Source organism: Ascaphus truei, chromosome 4, assembly GCF_040206685.1.
Source record: "Ascaphus truei isolate aAscTru1 chromosome 4, aAscTru1.hap1, whole genome shotgun sequence".
NCBI classification, from domain to species: domain Eukaryota; kingdom Metazoa; phylum Chordata; class Amphibia; order Anura; family Ascaphidae; genus Ascaphus; species Ascaphus truei.
Window position 1 is genome coordinate 423,667,862 of NC_134486.1, and position 25,209 is coordinate 423,693,070.

Below are 25,209 nucleotides of genomic sequence, written 5' to 3' on the forward strand. Positions count from 1 at the left end.
GTTTCTGTATCTGCCTCACTGATACACATGATATGCTATTGGTTTCTGTATCTGCCTCACTGATACATATGATATGCTATAGGTTTCTGTGTCTGCCTCACTGATACACATGATATGCTATAGGTGTCTGAATCTGCCTCACTGATACATATATATGCTATTGGTTTCTGTATCTGCCTCACTGATACACATGATATGCTATTGGTTTCTGTATCTGCCTCACTGATACACATGATATGCTATTGGTTTCTGTATCTGCCTCACTGATACATATGATATGCTATTGGTTTCTGTATCTGCCTCACTGATACACATGATATGCTATTGGTTTCTGAATCTGCCTCACTGATACATATGATATGCTATTGGTTTCTGTATCTGCCTCACTGATACATATGATATGCTATTGGTTTCTGAATCTGCCTCACTGATACACATGATATGCTATAGGTGTCTGAATCTGCCTCACTGATACATATGATATGCTATTGGTTTCTGTATCTGCCTCACTGATACATATGATATGCTATTGGTTTCTGTACCTGCCTCACTGATACACATGATATGTTATTGGTTTCTGTATCTGCCTCACTGATACATCTGATACATATGATATGCTATTGGTTTCTGTATGTTCCTCACTGATACATATGATATGCTATTGGTTTCTGTATCTGCCTCACTGATACACATGATATGCTATTGGTTTCTGTATCTGCCTCACTGATACATATGATATGCTATTGGTTTCTGTATCTGCCTCACTGATACATATGATATGCTATTGGTTTCTGAATCTGCCTCACTGATACACATGATATGCTATTGGTTTCTGAATCTGCCTCACTGATACATATGTGTTTGCTATTGGTTTCTGTATCTGCCTCACTGATACACATGATATGCTATTGGTTTCTGTATCTGCCTCACTGATACACATGATATGCTATTGGTTTCTGTATCTGCCTCACTGATACACATGATATGCTATTGGTTTCTGAATCTGCCTCACTGATACACATGATATGCTATTGGTTTCTGTATCTGCCTCACTGATACACATGATATGCTATTGGTTTCTGAATCTGCCTCACTGATACACATGATATGCTATTGGTTTCTGTATCTGCCTCACTGATACACATGATATGCTATTGGTTTCTGAATCTGCCTCACTGATACACATGATATGCTATTGGTTTCTGTATCTGCCTCACTGATACATATGATATGCTATTGGTTTCTGAATCTGCCTCACTGATACACATGATATGCTATTGGTTTCTGTATCTGCCTCACTGATACATATGATATGCTATTGGTTTCTGTATCTGCCTCACTGATACACATGATATGCTATTGGTTTCTGTATGTTCCTCACTGATACACATGATATGCTATTGGTTTCTGTATGTTCCTCACTGATACACATGATATGCTATTGGTTTCTGAATCTGCCTCACTGATACACATGATATGCTATTGGTTTCTGTATCTGCCTCACTGATACATATGATATGCTATTGGTTTCTGTATCTGCCTCACTGATACACATGATATGCTATTGGTTTCTGTATGTTCCTCACTGATACACATGATATGCTATTGGTTTCTGTATGTTCCTCACTGATACACATGATATGCTATTGGTTTCTGAATCTGCCTCACTGATACATATGATATGCTATTGGTTTCTGTATCTGCCTCACTGATACACATGATATGCTATTGGTTTCTGAATCTGCCTCACTGATACACATGATATGCTATTGGTTTCTGAATCTGCCTCACTGATACATATGATATGCTATTGGTTTCTGTATCTGCCTCACTGATACATATGATATGCTATTGGTTTCTGAATCTGCCTCACTGATACATATGATATGCTATTGGTTTCTGTATCTGCCTCACTGATACATATGATATGCTATTGGTTTCTGTATGTTCCTCTCTGATTTCGAACATGTTTTTGGACTCATCTTCTTTAAGTATGTTAAGGGCCAATGTGTCCCCCTATAAAAATTTCCACAAGTGCCCCACTTATCTTATGCTCCTGACAAAGCAAGAATAGCCTTGCAATATGCGTAGAGCAGATCAGCGCAAGCTGAGTGAGCGGGGCTACTCACTGGAGGCAGAGGCACCCACTCAGCTGTCAGCAGGGGAATCCGGAAGTGATGTCACTCCGACTTCATGAGGCAGCCAGTGAAGCCGACACCTCCTAGACAACCAACGTGGTGGAGCGGGACACTGATGGTAGAAGCGCAGACAGACACTGTGGGTTCCTGCCGCTGGGGTAACCCAGTCACGTTTCCCCTTTATATGCTGTTTTAAAGTTTTTATTTGGTATTTGCAATTGTGTTGCCTTTACACCATATATTCAATGAAAAGGTTTTACACTACTAGGGGCCTTTGTGCTCTCTTCAACTCCCAACAGTAGCGATTTGGGCTACAGAAGGTTTGGAATCACGTCTCGCCCATATACTTATAAGGCACACTAATATAGCCTAATGGTAGGAAAAATCCTCACTATTTGTATGTAGGGATCAAAACATTCTCACGCAGACTGAGGATTTGTTTTTAAAACACCAGCTGCACGAGTGACATGTACAGAGGAGCAGGTATCTTGTCATATTGTGCAGTTGGTAGCACTCTCACTAGTATATGGTGAAAAGACACATTAGTATGTTCCATACGAGACCATATATATGTCACTCGTGCCGCTGATGTTTTAAAAACAACTCCTCAGTCTGGCGTGAGAATGTTTTGATCCCTACTGTACATACAAATAGTGAGGATCTTTCCTACCATTAGGCTATATTAGTGTGCCTTATAAGTATATGGGTGACTGAGCCAGGCATCACATGCAGCAGGTTACAATATGATTGCTACATGGTGATACAGTACTAATGGAGTTATCAGCTAGCTTCTGTTTGAACTGAATTTGAATGTAATGTATTGTTCTACTTGTGGTAATAGTTGCCAAGCATTGGAAGTGATACTACAAACTTACCACAGTCTGATACTATAAACTATAATCTGGCAACTATACCTGATTACTGACACAGAACTGCTCATGTGGGTGCTTTCCTTTGCACATTCAGCTCTACAACCCTGAGGTTATTTGTGCTAAGCCTATTTGGCTTATGGCTTTTCTACAGAGTAGTTACCACACACCTGGTGTATACGAAGTTGGCATTATCTCATCTTGAGATATTTTATCCTTTTTTATATTTTTTCACTTTATACACTTAGAAGAGTTTATTAATAAAATGTTATTATTTTTTGGATTTTACCCCTCCTAGATATACTTACCAATGTGTTTCACTACTAATATAGGCAGAGTGCAAGTCCAATGGGGTTTCTTTCTGTGATCTTCTCCTGATCATTTGGCTATACCAGCCCTGGCTACATAAGATTTGTAAACGTCTTGTTTTGAGCAATAAGTAGATCAGTCACAGTGAAATCAATGGGCACAGATTTTAAGAAGAAGGTTTATACATTACATTAATTCTTAAGGCAATTAGAGAAACAAAACAAAGCCAACAGTCCAAGGTAAGTCAGAGAGTGTTAAAGTTATATATTCTGCTGTCCGAATCTTCCAATTACCCAGTAGGCCCAGTAATGTGTGAGAGTTTGAGTTACCAAAGTCCTGTATGTGAGGAGGCTGCTTTTCTTTCAGAAAGTGAAAGTTTAAAAGGGACATCACAAATAGGACTAATAAGAGTTTCTCTGTTGCCAGCTAGAATGCACGGCTTTAAACAGGAGCATCTTGCCAAAGCGAGCTCCAATCCCAGAGGCCAGAATCAATGATGTAAAAAATCAGAACCACTCCACCGACAAGACCACATTCACAGTGCCAGGTAAGGGAGTCGGTATATGAGAGCTAAGCGACAGCTTCAGTTCAAGGCAAATATACAGTATGATGATCTCGGGATAAGCACAAACATGTGGTAGGCTGCAACAGATGTGAAGCTAATTTGGCTACCAAGAGAGATCCAAAGCCAGCAATACAGACCTCAAAAGTGAGCCTAAAGTCTGACATACTCCCCACAATGAGTCGGTCCAGTAGTCCATACAGGATGGCAGTGGAATAACAGCTGCTAGGCAGAGAGCTTTCGTGTTAAACAGCCATCCTGAAGACACTCTTCCTGAAAGTCCCCTATTTTATTTGTAATTACAGGTGATCTGCTAATTGGCAGAGAAGAAAATATCTTTTAAAATGGAGAAGTCTCCGAATTTAGAAATAAGAAACGGTGACTGATAATGGCCTTACATACAGCATGAAATGTACCAGAGAGGGGGGTGTGATGGGACAATGGTTGCTATTATTTTCCTATGTGTCACTGTGTTACAGTGGAAGAGACAGTCTGTATACGTGATGGATCCCGTCTGTCAGTGTCAAAGCATAGCACCATGTTCCATGTCCAACACAAACACACTGTTTTGCCTTTACAAGTTCTTTAATGGTATTAATTGATAGAAGGTTCTCTATATGAGCGCACCTAATTGTTGTTCTTATCGCTGTGCCCACTCAGGAAGATAATATAACTATATGTTACATTGTGATACAATGCGTCTCCTATTCATGGCCTGACCTGGGATCCCACAACCTTAGCAGGCAAAGGCCGTAGCTCGAAAAGTGAACTAAATCAGAAGCTGGACAGCTCTACTGCTTCCGTATTCTTTTCAGCCTCGTCCCCACTGCGCACGGCTGCACACGCTACGGCAAGGACCAAATGTATACAACAAAAGACAGAACTACCCAATGCTACATCCAATATGTGGGGAGGGGGAACCTTTAAAGCAGGGATGAGAGGCCACCAACCTCCAAACAACGGTTAGCAGTTGACAATTATTAAACACACAATCCGTGCAAGCTACTCCCCACTTGTTAAGTAGCAGGTTTTCCATGTACGCGTGCAGGACTGGTCTATTGAGACCTTTCTCCCTTCACTGGAGAGGTGAATGAGAATATTCGCAGGTAGTGTAAGGACCTGCATAGTGGTCATGCCGTGACTGCTGGCTTATAATGCATTAGCCAAAGGGTTGATCTCAATTACCCTTACTCGTGAGAATACAAACATTTAAGTATTTAACTATGTATTTTTTGCCATATTGGATGTACTGTAGCATTGGGCATTTCTGTTTTTTGATGTAGACATTCCTAGCCTATTCTGAGCTCATTCCTGCCTGCAGCCTGCCTGGGCTCATTCTCAGCTCATTCCTGCAGCCTGCCTGCCTGGGCTCATTCCTGCCTGCAGCCTGCCCGCCTGGGCTCATTCTGAGCTCATTCCTGCCTGCAGCCTGCCTGCCTGGGCTCATTCTCAGCTCATTTCTGCAGCCAGCCGGGATCCTGGCCCATTCTGAGCTCATTCCTGCCTGAAGCCTGGGCTCATTCTGAACTCATTCCTGCCTGCAGCCTGCCTGCCTGGGCTCATTCTGAGCTTATTCCTGCCTGCAGCCTGCCTGCCTGGGCTCATTCTGAGCTCATTCCTGCCTGCAGCCTGCCTGGGCTCATTCTGAGCTCATTCCTGCCTGCAACCTGCCTGGGCTCATTCCTGCCTGCAGCCTGCCTGAGCTCATTCCTGCCTGCAGCCTGCCTGCCTAGGCTCATTCTGAGCTCATTCCTGCCTGCAGCCTGCCTGGGCTCATTCTGAGCTCATTCCTGCCTGCAGCCTGCCTGAGCTCATTCCTGCCTGCCTGGGCTCATTCTGAGCTCATTCCTGCCTGCAGCCTGCCTGAGCTCATTCCTGCCTGCCTGGGCTCATTCTGAGCTCATTCCTGCCTGCAGCCTGCCTGAGCTCATTCCTGCCTGCAGCCTGCCTGAGCTCATTCCTGCCTGCAGCCTGCCTGCCTAGGCTCATTCTGAGCTCATTCCTGCCTGCAGCCTGCCTGCCTGGGCTCATTCTGAGCTCATTCCTGCCTGCAGCCTGCCTGAGCTCATTCCTGCCTGCAGCCTGCCTGAGCTCATTCCTGCCTGCAGCCTGCCTGCCTGGGCTCATCCTGAGCTCATTCCTGCCTGCAGCCTGCCTGAGCTCATTCCTGCCTGCAGCCTGCGCTCATTCTGAGCTCATTCCTGCCTGCAGCCTGGGCTCATTCTGAACTCATTCCTGCCTGGGCTCATTCTGAGCTCATTCCTGCCTGCAGCCTGGGCTCATTCTGAGCTCATTCCTGCCTGCAGCCTGCCTGAGCTCATTCCTGCCTGCAGCCTGCCTGAGCTCATTCCTGCCTGCAGCCTGCCTGCCTGGGCTCATCCTGAGCTCATTCCTGCCTGCAGCCTGCAGCCTGGGCTCATTCTGAGCTCATTCCTGCCTGCAGCCTGCCTGAGCTCATTCCTGCCTGCAGCCTGGGCTCATTCTGAGCTCATTCCTGCCTGCAGCCTGCCTGAGCTCATTCCTGCCTGCAGCCTGGGCTCATTCTGAGCTCATTCCTGCCTGCAGCCTGCCTGAGCTCATTCCTTTTTGCAACCTGCCTGCCTGGGCTCATCCTGAGCTCATTCCTGCCTGCAGCCTGCCTGAGCTCATTCCTGCCTGCAGCCTGGGCTCATTCTGAGCTCATTCCTGCCTGCAGCCTGCCTGAGCTCATTCCTGCCTGCAGCCTGCCTGCCTGGGCTCATCCTGAGCTCATTCCTGCCTGCAGCCTGGGCTCATTCTGAACTCATTCCTGCCTGCAGCCTGGGCTCATTCTGAGCTCATTCCTGCCTGCAGCCTGGGCTCATTCTGAGCTCATTCCTGCCTGCAGCCTGGGCTCATTCTGAGCTCATTCCTGCCTGCAGCCTGCCTGCCTGGGCTCATTCTGAACTCATTCCTGCAGCCTGCCGGGATCCTGATCTATTCTGAACTCATTCCTGCCTGCAGCCTGCCTGCCTGGGCTCATTCTGAGCTCATTCCTGCCTGGGCTCATTCTGAACTCATTCCTGCCTGCAGCCTGGGCTCATTCTGAACTCATTCCTGCCTGCAGCCTGCCTGGGCTCATTCTGAGCTCATTCCTGCCTGGGCTCATTCTGAACTCATTCCTGCCTGCAGCCTGCCTGGGCTCATTCTGAGCTCATTCCTGCCTGGGCTCATTCTGAACTCATTCCTGCCTGCAGCCTGCCTGGGCTCATTCTGAGCTCATTCCTGCCTGGGCTCATTCTGAACTCATTCCTGCCTGCAGCCTGCCTGATCCTGATCTATTCTGAGCTCATTCCTGCCTGCAGCCTGCCTGGGCTCATTCTGATCTCATTCCTGCCTGCCTGAACTCATTCCTGCTTGCAGCCTGCCGGGATCCCTGGCCTGTCTGAATTGCAATTTAACGATGCATGGAAATTGGTAAACACAAGCTGAATCACAATGTAACAATGCGGCACACACATACTCAATCACAATGTAACAATATACACTTAATGTGTTATATAAACTCTATCCCAATGTAACAAACAATGCCATTAATGTTACACACAACCTGAAACTCAATGTAAGAATGTAACAATGTACTGAAAGTTACACAATGCAACAATACCCTGAATATTACACATAATCCGAATCACAATGCAACAATGCCTTGAACATGACACAATCTGATTCCCAATGTAACAATACCCTGACCATTACACACAATCTGAATTATAATGAACAATGCAGTGAACATGACACAATCTGAATCTCAGATTTCACTGTTGATTTAACAGAAGCATTTCCCACCCACAGCACAAACAAATTCAAACCCTCAGCGCCCCCCATCACTGCACACTAAAACCCCTACTAGCAAGCACTGCCACTGGTCAGGATCTCAACCCACGAGGACCGCACAGACAGCAGGCTCCGGGCCTTAAAGAGTTGCTTTCCCAGAATCCCTTCTCTTTGGGATCGGCTCACGCGGTCCTCTTCATCACGTGGATGAAGTAGCAGGGTGCCTTCTCCTGGTTGGGGGTATATGGTTGGAAGTCCCCATACACCATGTGCTCACACCGACCCCCAAATGCCTCGTGAAGGAGAGTGGAGAATGAGTCCAGACAGTGTGGGTAATATGAGAGGCGGAACTTACTGAAGGAGAAAAGAACACAGAAACTCCATGAAACAATGACACTGGCACACTGACACCATAACGTCAGTGTCTCACACAGACACAATAACACTGACACACTGACACCATAACGTCAGTGTCTCACACAGACACAATAACACTGGCACACTGACACACTGACACCATAACGTCAGTGTCTCACACAGACACAATGACACTGGCACACTGACACCATAATGTCACTGTCTCACACAGACACAATGACACTGGCACACTGGCACACTGACACCATAACGTCAGTGTCTCACACAGACACAATGACACTGGCACACTGACACCATAACGTCACTGTCTCACACAGACACAATGACACTGGCACACTGACACACTGACACCATAACGTCACTGTCTCACACAGACACAATGACACTGACACACTGACACCATAACGTCAGTGTCTCACACAGACACAATGACACTGGCACACTGACACACTGACACACTGACACCATAACGTCAGTGTCTCACACAGACACAATGACACTGGCACACTGACACCATAATGTCAGTGTCTCACACAGACACAATGACACTGGCACACTGACACACTGACACCATAACGTCAGTGTCTCACACAGACACAATGACACTGGCACACTGACACCATAACGTCACTGTCTCACACAGACACAATGACACTGGCACACTGACACACTGACACCATAACGTCACTGTCTCACACAGACACAATGACACTGACACACTGACACCATAACGTCAGTGTCTCACACAGACACAATGACACTGGCACACTGACACACTGACACACTGACACCATAACGTCAGTGTCTCACACAGACACAATGACACTGGCACACTGACACCATAATGTCAGTGTCTCACACAGACACAATGACACTGGCACACTGACACACTGACACCATAACGTCAGTGTCTCACACAGACACAATGACACTGGCACACTGACACACTGACACCATAACGTCAGTGTCTCACACAGACACAATGACACTGGCACACTGACACCATAACGTCAGTGTCTCACACACACACACACAATGACACTGATGCCGTAACACATGGAAGCACAAAAATACTGATACCATAACACATCATACTGGCACACACATATCATGACTATGTCACACACTCCTCTCCTGCTTTCGGCTGTATTCTACTCTTCTTACCTCAGCCTGGATTCTATCAGCAGTAGCACATCTTCCCTACAAGGAGGTGTTCGTGAGCAATATAACCTTACATTGTTGCCATATTATATTCCCAATGGAATTGAGAGTGGTGAGTTTTCTCATTCACCCTCGGTTTTCAGGGAGCACTGGTTATATTTGGTTATGTGGACATACTCACTGATATTCTAGTACACCTACCTATGCCTTGAGACTCATTATCATATTGTGAAAAGCTGGGTATTTGAGCATTCTGGCAACGCCTTTTACTACTATGTCACACTGACACAAACACAATGATATACCGATACATTAACACACAAAAAGCACCACATCACTTAGACTGATATTCACACACAAACATCTCCCACTGACAGAAACATATGCCAAAATTGAAAATTTGTACAACAATATCATAGAAACCCACACAGCCACACACTAACATTACCATGTCACAATAGGAGACAGTAACAGTGAAAAGAAGCAGTTACAATGAAGAGAAGACTGAGACAAAGATATAAGGAGCCGAGAGGACAGATAAGACATGTCATATTTATAGGGGAGGGGAACATGTGGGTGACTCAGTACCTGAGTTCTGGGGGAGATTCCCCCTCAGTAGGGACCTGTACTGTGTAATCCAGAGTCACCATGTGAGGCTTGTTGTTTACCCACAGGACAGAGGTGCTGATGTCCTGAGTCAGGTCACTCTGTTGGGAACAGTGGGAGCCATTAAGACGTTTCACACACATGTATGTTACAACGCAAGCCGCCAGGGATAAGTGCCAGCTCCTGCCACATGCCAAGTGCCTGGGGATCGGAGGGATGTAGTGGGGCTGCCCTCACCTTATAGTAGATGTTCTTGCCCTGAGGGGCACATCCCGTGCTCAGAATGTAGTCATAGTTACGATGGTCAATGATGAAGATACCTCCGGGACGGACCATTCCTGCAATGTTGGTTAAAGCCAAACGATGGTCGCTCTGATCCCCTGAGGGCAGAGACACGCAGTGAGAAAGTCAGTATTTGCAGTGGTGTGTGTGTGTGTGTGTGTTGACGTGTGTGTTTAGTAAAGGGCTTTCATTTCCACTGGATTTCCATTTTCATTATCCCTTTACATTGACTCTTTGCAAGGATTTGTCTCGATCTGGTCTCAAAGTTTTCTAGAACATCCCCTTTCTGCTCCATATCATTACCTTTTCTGATCCCTCATCACTTCCTCCCACCACATCTGTATGATGATGCTTTGTTTAACAACGTCTCCAGCCGACTACCCGAGTCAAGGAGAGCTATTCCCCAACCTCCTTAACCCTTCCCTCCCAACCCCTTTCTAGTTTCCTCAATGACCTCACTGTATCACCATCCTGCCCACTCACTGTCCCCCATCTCCTTCGTCCTTCTCTACTCCCACTATTTTTTTTAATCTCCTCCTCAGCTAGAACATTTGTCCAAATCCACTCTGAACACTTTACCCCGTTTTCTGTGTTGGGATCTGCTGTGTTGTGGTTGTGCTCAGTTGTGTTGCATGGTTTTCTGTTGGGCCGGGATTACATGAGGTTGTGCTGTGTTTGTGTTGTCATTGATACCTTTGAAGTCAGGGAGATGAGCAAATGAATTTCCCAAACAAATCACAGCATCAAAACCCGTCCCTGGGCGATTAATATCCCGGTCAAGAGACAGCCAGTTCCCTTCCTCTATCACTGAGAAAAAAAAGAGAGAGTCACCGAGACATCCAGTGGCAGTCAGTTCTCCTCTTCTATCACTGAGCAACAAGAGAGTCACCGAGACATCCAGTTCCCTTCCTCTATCACTGAGAAACCAGAGCCTCACACAGAACCCCAGTTATATTCCTAGTGTGCGCTCTTCATATTACACTAACTGCCATATATACTGTAAGCTCTTGCTAATCACGCTGTCTTTCTACCTTCTTCTTTGAATAACACAAACCCCTATCCTCTAATAAACAGGTGTCTCTCCTCCTAGCTTTGTCCATTCATCCTTAGAACAGAATGGTGGAGGTGGGCTCTCGGGTGGGCAATGGATTATAGGTAATGTGATGTTGGTGCAGACTCGGCGAGAACCAGAGTCGCCAGGATAATAAAACAAACAAACAAACAAACAAGGTCTGTTCCCTGATGAAGAGTTTTACCCAACACATTGTGCTTTATCTCTGAAATATACCCCTTCAAATGTATTTATTCATTCCACTTCTTATTTCTGTGTCTCCATGTCTCCACTCACTCGCTCTGTTCAGTGCCGTCTCTGTAATGGTCTTTGTGGGGTTATAAAGCAGTAAAGCATGTGGATGCCATCATGTGGAGCACAGTTGTTTCCTGGTTGCAGCGCTTGGAACCTCCCTTGTCTCACTGCTAGGGACCCTCTCTAAATTGCCTTAATAATATCACTGTTTAATACAAGGCACCATCTATAAATGATACTATATCCACATCTTCCCTCCCAAGAAAACCACAAATCTCGATGCTTATAATAACTATTCTGCAGCACATATACAACTGTATTCCACTCTGAAGTCTTGAGCCCTGTTTCTTTTATTTTAAAAGTGACTAATTTCCGGTTAGGTTAACAGTTCTTAATGGGTCTTTGATGGCGTTTTGTGTCCCTCGCTGATTTTCTGAATGTTGGCTCTTCAACGTATCAGAGTTATCTTGTTACATGTCCTCATCATGACCATCTGGTTCAGGTTTTATAATGGGAGGCTTGCATTGGCTGTCAGTGTGTCTCCACTTTCATGTATTACCTTGAAGTTCCTTTGATTTCTCTGAAATGTGTTCCCCCAGACAGTGTGGACTATATAGGACCGTGGTGGCACTTGTTCCATGATGGTACCCACCTGGCTCCTAATATTAGAGATGCGTTTCCAGAGACAAACTTGGTCTCCTGGCATGAATTCTGAAATATTGTGGCCTGTTCTGTCAAAGTAATATTTTTTTTTCTCTCTCTTATTTATTGTCTTTTTAAGAAGTGATCAATGATCCATGAATTTGACCTAATCCTTCTGCCTACAGGATTAACAATTGTTCTGGGGAAAAACTATTGTCCAGTGGGAGGCTTTGGTAAACTACAGTAATAAAGCTCCACACAAATCACCCACACATTCAAAAGGTCTGTCATAAGGTTCTTAACCGTGTTGACAACTTTCCACCAACCCGTCTGAGGGTAAATTGGACTAGATGTTGTGTAACAAAAGTCTCAATGTCTCGGAAGTTGCCTAAATTCAACACTGGAAAATTGTGTCCCGTTATCACTGAACACTTCCTCTGAAATACCATGTCTTGCAAATATGCCCATCATACAGATTTGCTGATAGTGTTGCTTAGTGTGCACATTTCTGGACCCCAGCACTGGGATTGGCATAGTTCTTAATTATAAGGCGTGTGAGTTCCTAAGCTCTCCACATCCCGTGATACCAGTATTCCACCACCTCCCAAAGATCCATACATCGCTGGTCGACCCTCCAGGTCGCCCCATATTTGCCAGAATTGGATTTTTGGGAGATGGTCTATCGCGGTACGTGGACAGCTTTTTGCAACCACTGGTATCTCAATTACCGTCCTATATCAAGGATACATCTGATCTCATTGTCTCATTACAAGGTTTACAATGGAAGAGAGCATATAGGTGGATCACATTAGATGGTTTATCAGCAGCATGTCACTTTTTAAATCTGACCATCCTATTTCACTTTGCACTTTTTTATTAGAATCTATCACCTTTCTACTCACTCAATTATTTTTTATTTGATTCACAATTCTACTTGCAAAAATTAGGCAGGGAGATGGGCACTTCATTTGCACCTTTTTACGCAAATTATTTACGGGTTTCTGGGAGTTACAGCACATTACGACACTTATTTATTTCGTAATTATATTTTTTTTTATAGACGATATGATATATAGATGATCTTATTTTGGTGTGGGATGGGGATGCTAATTAACTGATTACTTTTATTAACACTTTTAACACTAATGCTGTAAATTTAAATTTCACTTATGAACATAATATGCACTATATTAATTATTTGGATATCACCTTGTACATAGACAATGATAATATTATACAGACAGATATTTTCAGGAAAAAAAAACATTCTAAGAACTCCCTCCTTTGTGCACAAAGTTGCCACCGAAGATCTTTAATCAACAGTATTCCAAGGGCACCGTTTGTTAGATGAAAGAGACTGTTCTGATAATGAGACATTTCTCTTACACTCACAGATCATGGCTGACAGGTTTTTAGGCTGGGGCTATAAAGAAAGGGGTATTCATGAAGCCTTTGGTTACGCAGACGCTCTAGATAGAAAGCAGCTTATTAAATATATACATTTTTAAATCAAGAACACATCATTATTCTGGTAATGATTCCATATGTCCATCGTTTATATCTACATATAGTAGACAATCACAATCCATGTGCAGTATCTTTCTCAAACATTGGAAAACACTTTCAGTAGATAAAGATATTGCGTCTATTAGACAGGGAGGTCCCAGGTTGGTTTATAAAAAAAGCCAAAACATTGGCATCTCGCCTCTCACCGAGTCTCTTCCCCAAGATTCCCTCCGTGCGAGGCATTCCTAAAGGCTTTTCTGCCTGCGGTGGGTGCTCTGCGGTGGGTGCTCTGCGGTGGGTGCTCTGCAGTGGGTGCTCTGCAGTGGGTGCTCTGCAGTGGGTGCTCTGCAGTGGGTGCTCTGCAGTGGGTGCTCTGCAGTGGGTGCTCTGCGGTGAGTGTTCTGCGGTGGGTGCTCTGTGTGCATATATGCTAAATCAATTAAAACAATATCTACCAAGAATAATCATTTTCGGATTGGGAGCTTTATAAACTGCCATACTGGCTTTGTTATTTATCTGCTACAATGTGGCTGTAAGAAGGCATATATAGGTCGTACTATTAGACCTTTGAGGTTTAGAACATTTACATTTACAAGAACATTTAAGGCTAATTAAAAAGAAAGATATAGCACACCCAGTGGCCCGTCATTTTTCATCCTGCCCACAGGGCAACATTGCCAATGTGACATTTTCTGCTCTGGAACGTGTTCTGTTTCACCCCAGAGGTGGTGATAGACAGAACAAACTTAATATGAGAGAAATGTATTGGATTTATACCATGAACACTTTATTTCCCACTGGTATCAACATTGAGTGGGAACTTAAACAGTTCTCTCCTCAGGGAGAGGGAGTGGCTCAGTGAGTAACAACACTGACTGGCACTGAGAGTTTGAAGTAGGGGAGTCTGGTTCAATTCCCGGTGTCGGCTCCTTGTAACCTTGGGCAAGTCACTTTATCTTCCTGTGCCTCAGGCACCAAAAAAACCCCATAGATTGTAAGCTCCACGGAGCAGGGATCTGTGCCTGCAAAATGTCTCTGTGAATGGGTACAGGGTGGGTATAGGGGTCCGGGGTGGGTGGTTAGGCCTCCCGGTTGGGTATCGGGGAAGGGGGGGTTAACCCCTTAATTACTGTAGCGGTTATTAACCGCTAAGGTGATTAAGGGTTTAGGGGCCATTAGATTGTATTTGCTATGTATTTTTCTGGCAACGGAGGATAGGGACCTTGCAGTAAGCCGACGAGGATGCCCATCATAATGCAGGGGTAAGTAGAACTGTATTTATTTACTTAATTTATGTATGCTGGCTAATTTTGTGTTTAATAATGGGCAGATAATCTAATATCCATATCTGGATAATAGTTATTTTGCCCATTACTGTGCTGTATGTGTTTGGTGGGGGGGAGGGGGATGTATTTACTTAACTGTAGGACATGTTTTATTTTTTTTTTACATACAGGGTTGGTACCTTAGGTCTGCGGGGACCTATGGAGACCACCCCAGGACCCTCGAACTTGCACAGGAGCCACCAGAGGACCCCCGGACGCTCACGGGTACCACCTGCAGACCCACGGGGGACACCTGCAGGGAAGAACTGGGGGCCCCACAGCTGTGGGGGCCCCGTAGGGACCACCTGAGGGCCCCAGACTCCCGTGGGATCCACCCGAGGACCCCCGGACACCCACGGGTACCACCTGCGGACCAACGGTGGACACCTGCAGGGAAGAACCGGGGACCCCTAGACACCTGCAGGACCACCCGTGGACCCAATTGGGGCCCGTGGTGACCCGTGGGAACCACCTTGAGGCCCATGGCGCCTAGCAGGGACCACCTGGTGACCCCCAGACACCGGTGGGTACCCCCCAGGGTGCACTGTGGGGCCTGCGGACACCTGTCGGGACCACCGGGAACCCCCGTTGGCCTGGGATATTAATCCTGTGTGTAAAATAATAAATCATGGTTTTATGGTGGGACACAGGGAGTGGGTTGTGTATTAGTGGGTGGGTAGTACAGTACATATTGTAATGTAATCAGCTACAGTACTGTGCCTTAACCCCTTCATTGCCTTAGCGGGCATTGCATGGCCGCTAAGGTAATGAAGCTGATCACATTTTTATTTATTGTGTGTTTGAGCAGGGGGTCTCCTGAGCTGAACAAAGTTTATTTCAGCCTCGGGGACCCCCTAATTTCCGAGATACAGGCCCCGGTATGGCCCCTGACATAAATAGGGGCTATCAGACAACCATTTGCCCAGCCCAGACTGAGGAGCCAGATCAGCGGGTGGTTCGATATGCTAAGTGGCAGAGGTGTCAAGTTGGCGCATGCCCTTTGCAGAATCGAAATCCATGCCCGCCCGGGTTCAGAGGACCAGCAAATCTGATAGGCTGGTAGAAGTATTCCCACGCTCTGATTGGCTGAGGTATTCTGTGAATGGGACTGAAATCCTATAAGAAACACGGCAGCCAATCTGGTCAGGAGATTCTAATCGTCAAGACAGCAGCGGCAAATCACCAAAAGACGCTCTGGGAGAAAAAGAAGCGAGCCGGCTTCAGAAATTTCAAGGCAAGAAATTTTCTAAGTCCAACTTTTCGGGGGCCAAGTTCTCAAAAGAGAACGTAACGGTCATGGCTGGAACTACACGCCGAAAAGGAGTACCAGGACGTTTGGTGCTTTCTCCCGGTCAAAGGATATTGGCAGCTCCGGAAGAGATACAGTGGTGGCGTATGGTAACTCATGCCGAATTGAGTTTCAGGCAAGTCCCGGTCAACTGCAAACTTTGTTTTAAGGACTGTAAGGGCTAGGAAAGTCTAGTTTTTTGCCCCAGACCCCAGTAAATGTGTTTTCTTCTGTATATTGTAATCCATTGTGTGTTTGTCTGTTTCTAAGGAATAAATCGCAATTTGTTTTACTTCTTGGTTTTGCTCAGTGATATGATCCCAGTATAAAGGTGTAAATTACCTGGTCTCCCGTGAGAGGGCCCTCTCCTTTCTTTCCTCATCTCTGCTCTATTCTTTTCTCTTGCACTCTCTCTCTGCTCAGGGCCGTCTCCTCTCTGTCCTCATCTCTGCTTTGCCCTCTCTCTGCTCAGGGCCGTTTCCTTTCTATCTTCATCTCTGCTCTCACTCTGTCTGCTCAGGGTTGTCTCCTTTCTATACTCATCTTTGCTCTGTTCTGCTCACTCTCTCTCTGCTCAGGGCTGTCTCCTTTCTGTCCTCATCTCTGCTCTCTCTCTCTCTGCTCAGGGCTGTCTCCTTTCTATTGTCATTTATAAAAAATATGTGCGAGTTAGTGGCACTCCACCACAATATACGTGAATTGAATGGAACAACCTATGATGTGGTGCATAGGAACATAGAGGAACCCCAAACCCCCTCAAAACAATAACACATATATATATATATATATATATATATATAACGGTCAAACCCCCACCCAATCTCACATTGGCCCCTGTGGTCTACTGGCCCCCATTACATGCCTGTGTATGTGTGGTGCACCTGCTGGCTTACAGGACTCCTGAGTCTCCCGCTGGGTGTTATGGGGAATATCACGACAGGCGTCTGAGGTAGTGTGCTCTGAGTCCTACTCACATATGGTACAGCGCCTCCACCCCATCAGGATCTCTGCGGCTGCAGGGAGAAGTATCTGATGGGTAACTCCTTCTTGGTGCATCCTTCTGCTGAATGACTCCACACTCACACAGAAGGGATCTTTTGAACCAGGGCATCTTTAATGTCATCTCCATAGGCAGACTGCCCCTCATTTCGGCCGACACTTAGCCGCTCATTTCTTTGGAGTACTCCATGCAGAAGGTTCCTCCTCTATTAATTCAGTTGCTCTCCACCTCTCCCCTAAGGGAGATCCACCAGCTGTGCCAGGTCCTTGGTCACAGTGTGTAGTCAGCTTGCACTGAAGCATCTGACAGGCAGACTTGCACTGCTGCAGACACTTCACTCATTAACATTCACACTAACTTTAGGCAGTGCTATGTCTTATATAGACCCAGAAAAGACCCACATCTGTGTCACTAACAGTGGACACAAAGCATGTTGTCACTTCCTTTGCTACATGACACCTCATCAGGGTTTGAGGGCAAACCTCCATGATCACTACTGGCAACCCTGCATACTTACCAGGATTACTGCCAGCATGAAAGAGATATGTACACCAATTTTACACATGGCTACAATATATAATATATATATATATATCCCTGGTTCCTAGCGAACACAGACCACTACCGTATGCTGTCTAACCTGTAGGCTCACAGGGCCTAAGCCTCTGCTACGGAGAGCCTGGGCACGTTTAATACTTGGTGCAGCGCCTCCACCTGCGACAGCTTCCGCCAGAGGGGAAGTGGTTCTTCGCAGGACCTTATGTACATCAACACACACACACACAGCAATAACCAACCAGTTAACTTTACTAGCATGAATACTATGGCATAACTTCACTCCTTCTTTATCATCAACCGGTGTACCTTTTTGAGGCAGACACTACACTCCGCGTCTCGCAGGACGCTCATGACCCTCCTTCACCGGGTGATCCCACCCCGTGTCCAATATTTCCCCCACCCTCAATTGAGACAGTGAATCTATATGTGTGGACTGCGCAGCCACTGTGTCCTGAATAAATGGTGATACCGTTGGTGCACTTGTAGTTTACCTGCCGGGCACTCCAGTACCTGGTCCTGTAACAGTCTTCACAAAGGATCGGCGTGGGCCTAGATGACATCGCCCGTAGGTGCCCGGGGCGATCCCACCCAGACGTGCAGCAACACGGCAGCGGGGTGTGAGCCCAGACCTCCCGCTGACTTGGAAATGTCCTGGTAGCGATCACACTCACACTAAGGGAACCGGAACCTATCTATGGCCGGTCCCTAGCTCAGCTTCACACTACTGGGGCTCAGGGTCTAACTGGGCCTGGGGTATGAGGCCTAGGTAGGGGCGGAATGCCTCCCTACACCAGAGCTCCTTCTCCTTCCTCCTACCGCTCGCTCTCCCCAACGTGCGCGCCCTCCGACCCTTTTATCCCTTGTCCTAGCATCTCATTGGTCCTCTCGCGTCACGAGGGTCCGCGGGGCTGCTGGGACCCGTAGTTCCCTGGCCTCCCTCCTATCAGAGCTCTCCTCCTTCGCGGGCTTTGCCATTCTGCCCGCGCATGCGCAACCTCTGGCCTCGCCGGTCCTGCGCCTGCGCTACCCTCTAACATGGCGGCTCCCTCTATCGCGGAACCTCCGATATTGGAGCGTTCCCTACTGCGGCACTCTCCCACCCCACAACAACAAATGTCGGGCAAAGGGGTCCCGGCTACATATATACACACACACACACACACACAGTGTTCGACAAACCTATACATTTGCACGCCCCGGGCGAGTGGATTTACCATCGTGGTGAGCTCCTATTGGCCCAAGCAGCACATGTGTGGTACTAGGTGGCGAGTAGATTTTTTTTGTTTGGCAAGTAGATTTTTTGGTGATTTGTCGACCAGTGTGTGTGTGTGTGTGTGTGTGTGTGTGTGTGTGTGTGTGTGTGTGTGTGTGTGTGTGTGTGTGTGTGTGTGTGTGTGTGTGTGTGTGTATGTATATGTTCCCAGCACTCAGTAAGAAATACCAGACAAAATGCGTCAATTTTGAAATAGCAACAATATATTGAAAAAAATGATACAGATCCAGAGCCAACCTTAATAAGGGCCTCGAGGATACTTCTCATGGAACAATAAGCAAACAATAGAGGGATAGGGGGGTGGAGGGAAAACAAGGGGAACAATAGAGAGTGAAAAAATGAGGGAGGGGGGGGGGGGGGGAAGGGGGTAAGGACAACGTATAAAAAACGCTATGGTCAAGGTGAGTAAATGTAGGGGGGCAACGTTTCAGGGCCTACAATGCCCCTTCTTCAGGCCCGTTCCCATGGACTAGAATAGTCCATGGTACTTCCCTAAATAATATATCTCCACCCTTTAACATATACTCACCTGTTCACTCTGTTACTGCAGAGTGTAGTAATAAACCGTTCCTGTTATATACCTCCTGCCTGGTGTGTGACCTTACTGGGGGGAAGTTCTAACGTGGAAGATCACCTTCAGTTCCTGGAGTCCTCGGCAGATGGAGGCGCTACACTGCTAAGACGATATTTGGGGTATGAACCCCAGAAGCCTGTTCCTGTGTCCCCACTACCATCGGTGGACAACTCAGCCCTCCTCTTGCCAGCAGGTATAATGCACCATACACCCTGTAATCTCCCCTATCTGCCATTGGGGGGGGGGGGGGGAACACCGTTACATAACTAAAGTGAACAAGAGAAAGGAAACGAGAAGGAAATAATGCTGGAAAAAACGCTACAGTATGTTTGTTAAATCCTACGCAACTGTGGTGCTACACCCATACAGACCCGGTACAAGCCCTATTTCGGGGTCCCAGGTGGGAGTAAGGCCAAATTCAGGTTTGACCTCACGTATATGAATTTTGCGTGTTAACCTTAACGGGCAGTTGTGCACACGGCTTGTTAGGGGGAATGCCTCTGTTGCATAATGTCAGGATCCGTGACGCGCTCGGCGCACACATCACTTACCCCAACTCGTGATCGGGCCCCCTGCTTCTTCCGTCATCCATGACGTTTCTCTCCCTTCTCCTGGGACCAGCCGCCATGCTAGGCGCGCGTGCTGATGTTAATACCACTCTCTCCGGTCCCGCCTCCAGACTCCGCCCATGTAGCAACGTCATCGGTGAGCAGCGAGCACACGGCGCGGTCAGCGCGCGCACGGGCCGCGTCATCTTTACGCTTCTGGGATCCTCCCTACACCTTATCTTCCTATCACGGTCAGTCTTAGTGACGCGCCTCCTCCAGCCTGTTACCTCATTGGTCCCTGTGTCCTATATATGCTCAGCCGGCCCACTGGCAAATCGGCTGAGCATAAACCTTCCTATGTGCAAAGTGTTCACTGCTACCCCGGCATCCACAGTGTTGTCGTGTACTCCGGTTCCTAGTGCCTCTGTTTCTGACCTGGACTATTCTTCTGGACTTCGCTCTTCTAAACTCCTGACCCCGGCTACCAATGACGACCCACACCTCTCCAACCCAAAACATGACTTAAAGTCACCTTATTGTCCTTTTAAGATACACATTAGGGCATAAAGTGAGGTTAGCGTCAAGCCAATTCCTTAGGACCTTCTTAAAACACACCTCTTTAACGAAGCATATGGGTAGCTCTGCTGGCTGATGCACTACGTCTCATGCACTAGCCTTGACCCCTTGAAGATGCACTTCCTAGAGCTGCCTTCTTCTGTCTTTAAATTCTCCCTACTTACCACTTAGATTGTAAACTCTTCAGGTCAGAGACTCCATTTCCTAGTGTTTTGGTGTCAAGCACTTATTCCCACTGTGTGTTATGTATGTACCTGGGTGGCACTGTATATACACAGAGTAGAAAGATAATAAATGCTGCACACTAACAAAAATCAAAGGGGGATACAACTACCGGTGCTCCTGGTTCAGGATTCTCTGTGTCAATCCAGGGTTAACGAAATGAAGAAAATCAGCACGGATTTGCTCAACAAACTAATTTATTGCCAATAGACTTAAGTCTATTGGCAATAAATTAGTTCGTTGAGCCCTGATTTTCCTCATTTCGCTGTATATATACACATACATACTACAGTATATCTGAACTCTTATTGTGTTTGTAAGCCTCCCAATATACCACTCACATTATAATCTCTCCAGCGCAGGGCCTCCCTTCCCCTGCTTATCTGTATTTTATTTTCCATGTATTGTGATTCTGCAAACCGCTGAGTACTGCGCTCTGTCACAGGTGCTATATAAATACAATTATACACGCATACGCTCGTACGCGCATGGTCTGTACTCTCACCCCACTTGTCGAATGCCGGCTCCTTCCTGCGGTTCCAGCGAGTCTTCAAAGCATATTTCAACATCTTGTCACTGGCGTCCACACTGACCACAGAGAAGCCCTCTTCCACAAGCATCTCCGAGTCTATCCTGAGACATAGCACGAGAGCATCAGAGCCAGCCAGCATAAAGAAGGTATGGGCAGAAAGAGGTGGCTATGGGCAGTCAGAGGGCGTATGGATAGGGAGAGGTGGATATGGGCAGTCAAAAGGCGTATGGATAGGGAAAGGTGGATATGGGCAGTCAGAGGGCGTATGGATAGGGAGAGGTGGATATGGGCAGTCAGAGGGCGTATGGATAGGAAGAGGTGGATATGGGCAGAGGGCGTATGGATAGGGAGAGGTGGATATGGGCAGTCAGAGGGCGTATGGATAGGGAGAGGTGGATATGGGCAGTCAGAGGGCGTATGGATAGGGAGAGGTGGATATGGGCAGTCAGAGGGCGTATGGATAGGGAGAGGTGGATATGGGCAGTCAGAGGGCGTATGGATAGGGAGAGGTGGATATGGGCAGTCAGAGGGCGTATGGATAGGGAGAGGTGGATATGTGCAGTCAGAGGGCGTATGGATAGGGAGAGGTGGATATGGGCAGTCAAAAGGCGTATGGATAGGGAAAGGTGGATATGGGCAGTCAGAGGGCGTATGGATAGGGAGAGGTGGATATGGGCAGTCAGAGGGCGTATGGATAGGGAGAGGTGGATATGGGCAGTCAGAGGGCGTATGGATAGGGAGAGGTGGATATGGGCAGAGGGCGTATGGATAGGGAGAGGTGGATATGGGCAGTCAGAGGGCGTATGGATAGGGAGAGGTGGATATGGGCAGTCAGAGGGCGTATGGATAGGGAGAGGTGGGTATACAGAAGGTAGGGAGACTATGAACAGGAAAAGAAAGTATGAATAGAGAAGTGTGTATGGTCAGTGTGGAAGTGTGTATGGTCAGTGTGGGTATGGTCAGAGTGGAAGTGGGTATGGTCAGAGTGGAAGTGGGTATGGTCAGAGTGGAAGTGGGTATGGTCAGAGTGGAAGTGGGTATGGTCAGAGTGGAAGTGGGTATGGTCAGAGTGGAAGTGGGTATGGTCAGAGTGGAAGTGGGTATGGTCAGAGTGGAAGTGGGTATGGTCAGTGTGGAAGTGGGTATGGTCAGTGTGGAAGTGGGTGTGGTCAGAGTGGAAGTGGGTATGGTCAGTGTGGAAGTGGGTGTGGTCAGTGTGGAAGTGGGTGTGGTCAGTGTGGAAGTGGGTGTGGTCAGAGTGGAAGTGGGTATGGTCAGTGTGGGTATGGTCAGAGTGGAAGTGGGTATGGTCAGTGTGGAAGTGGGTATGGTCAGTGTGGAAGTGGGTATGGTCAGTGTGGGTATGGTCAGAGTGGAAGTGGGTATGGTCAGTGTGGAAGTGGGTATGGTCAGTGTGGAAGTGTGTATGGTCAGTGTGGGTATGGTCAGAGTGGAAGTGGGTATGGTCAGTGTGGAAGTGGGTATGGTCAGAGTGGAAGTGGGTATGGTCAGTGTGGAAGTGGGTATGGTCAGTGTGGAAGTGGGTATGGTCAGAGTGGAAGTGGGTATGGTCAGTGTGGAAGTGGGTATGGTCAGAGTGGAAGTGGGTATGGTCAGAGTGGAAGTGGGTATGGTCAGTGTGGAAGTGGGTATGGTCAGTGTGGAAGTGGGTATGGTCAGAGTGGAAGTGGGTATGGTCAGTGTGGAAGTGGGTATGGTCAGAGTGGAAGTGGGTATGGTCAGAGTGGAAGTGGGTATGGTCAGTGTGGAAGTGGGTATGGTCAGTGTGGAGGTGGGTATGGTCAGTGTGGAGGTGGGTATGATCAGTGTGGAGGTGGGTATGGTCAGAGTGGAAGTGGGTATGGTCAGAGTGGAAGTGGGTATGGTCAGTGTGTAAGTGGGTATGGTCAGTGTGGAGGTGGGTGTGGTCAGAGTGGAGGTGGGTGTGGTCAGAGTGGAGGTGGGTGTGGTCAGAGTGGAGGTGGGTGTGGTCAGAGTGGAGGTGGGTGTGGTCAGAGTGGAGGTGGGTGTGGTCAGAGTGGAGGTGGGTGTGGTCAGAGTGGAGGTGGGTGTGGTCAGAGTGGAGGTGGGTGTGGTCAGAGTGGAGGTGGGTGTGGTCAGAGTGGAAGTGGGTGTGGTCAGAGTGGAAGTGGGTGTGGTCAGAGTGGAAGTGGGTGTGGTCAGAGTGGAAGTGGGTGTGGTCAGAGTGGAAGTGGGTGTGGTCAGAGTGGAAGTGGGTGTGGTCAGAGTGGAAGTGGGTGTGGTCAGAGTGGAAGTGGGTGTGGTCAGAGTGGAAGTGGGTATGGTCAGAGTGGAAGTGGGTATGGTCAGAGTGGAAGTGGGTATGGTCAGTGTGGAAGTGGGTGTGGTCAGTGTGGAAGTGGGTGTGGTCAGAGTGGAAGTGGGTGTGGTCAGAGTGGAAGTGGGTGTGGTCAGAGTGGAAGTGGGTGTGGTCAGAGTGGAAGTGGGTATGGTCAGAGTGGAAGTGGGTATGGTCAGTGTGGGTATGGTCAGAGTGGAAGTGGGTATGGTCAGAGTGGAAGTGGGTATAGTCAGTGTGGAAGTGGGTGTGGTCAGAGTGGAGGTTGGTGTGGTCAGTGTGGAGGTGGGTATGGTCAGTGTGGGTGTGGTCAGAGTGGAAGTGGGTGTGGAAGTGGGTATGGTCAGTGTGGAAGTGGGTATGGTCAGTGTGGAAGTGGGTATGGTCAGTGTGGAAGTGGGTATGGTCAGTGTGGAAGTGGGTGTGGTCAGAGTGGAGGTGGGTATGGTCAGAGTGGAGGTGGGTATGGTCAGAGTGGAAAGTGGGTATGGTCAGAGTGGAAGTGGGTATGGTCAGTGTGGGTGTGGTCAGAGTGGAAGTGGGTGTGGTCAGAGTGGAAGTGGGTGTGGTCAAAGTGGAAGTGGGTGTGGTCAGAGTGGAAGTGGGTGTGGTCAGAGTGGAAGTGGGTGTGGTCAGAGTGGAAGTGGGTGTGGTCAGAGTGGAAGTGGGTGTGGTCAGAGTGGAAGTGGGTGTGGTCAGAGTGGAAGTGGGTATGGTCAGAGTGGAAGTGGGTATGGTCAGTGTGGAAGTGGGTGTGGTCAGAGTGGAAGTGGGTATGGTCAGTGTGGAAGTGGGTGTGGTCAGTGTGGAAGTGGGTGTGGTCAGTGTGGAAGTGGGTGTGGTCAGTGTGGAAGTGGGTGTAGTCAGTGTGGAAGTGGGTGTAGTCAGTGTGGAAGTGGGTGTGGTCAGAGTGGAAGTGGGTGTGGTCAGAGTGGAAGTGGGTATGGTCAGAGTGGAAGTGGGTATGGTCAGTGTGGGTATGGTCAGAGTGGAAGTGGGTATGGTCAGTGTGGAAGTGGGTATGGTCAGTGTGGAAGTGGGTGTGGTCAGAGTGGAGGTGGGTGTGGTCAGTGTGGAGGTGGGTATGGTCAGTGTGGGTATGGTCAGAGTGGAAGTGGGTATGGTCAGTGTGGAAGTGGGTATGGTCAGTGTGGGTATCGTCAGAGTGGAAGTGGGTATGGTCAGTGTGGAAGTGGGTATAGGCACAGTGGAAGTGGGTATGGTCAGTGTGGAAGTGGGTATGGTCAGAGTGGAAGTGGGTATGGTCAGAGTGGAAGTGGGTATGGTCAGTGTGGAAGTGGGTATGGTCAGTGTGGGTATGGTCAGTGTGGAAGTGGGTATGGTCAGTGTGGAGGTGGGTATGGTCAGAGTGGAGGTGGGTATGGTCAGTGTGGAAGTGGGTATGGTCAGTGTGGAAGTGGGTATGGTCAGTGTGGAAG

At 47.6% G+C, this 25,209-nt stretch overlaps 1 protein-coding gene across 8 annotated transcripts in view; it reads right to left on the reverse strand.

Moving 5' to 3' along the window:
* Positions 1 to 3,461: 3,461 nt before the first annotated feature.
* GNMT (glycine N-methyltransferase) overlaps positions 3,462 to 25,209 on the reverse strand; it is a 28,139-nt gene continuing 6,391 nt past the window's right edge. The window contains exons 2-7 of one of the 8 annotated variants that reach the window (XR_012801249.1): positions 21,424 to 21,551; positions 10,794 to 10,907; positions 10,056 to 10,198; positions 9,801 to 9,919; positions 6,438 to 8,027; positions 3,462 to 6,403 (exon numbers count right to left, since the gene is read on the reverse strand). Coding sequence is in view for 1 of the 8 variants with exons in the window: in XM_075598840.1 (XP_075454955.1) it covers positions 7,856 to 8,027; positions 9,801 to 9,919; positions 10,056 to 10,198; positions 10,794 to 10,907; positions 21,424 to 21,551 (676 nt within the window). In the remaining 7 variants the exon portion in view is untranslated. Of the gene's footprint in view, positions 8,028 to 9,800; positions 9,920 to 10,055; positions 10,199 to 10,793; positions 10,908 to 21,423; positions 21,552 to 25,209 lie in introns of all 8 variants that reach the window. The other 7 variants (XR_012801255.1, XR_012801254.1, XR_012801253.1 and 4 more) reach the window with 7 other exon arrangements.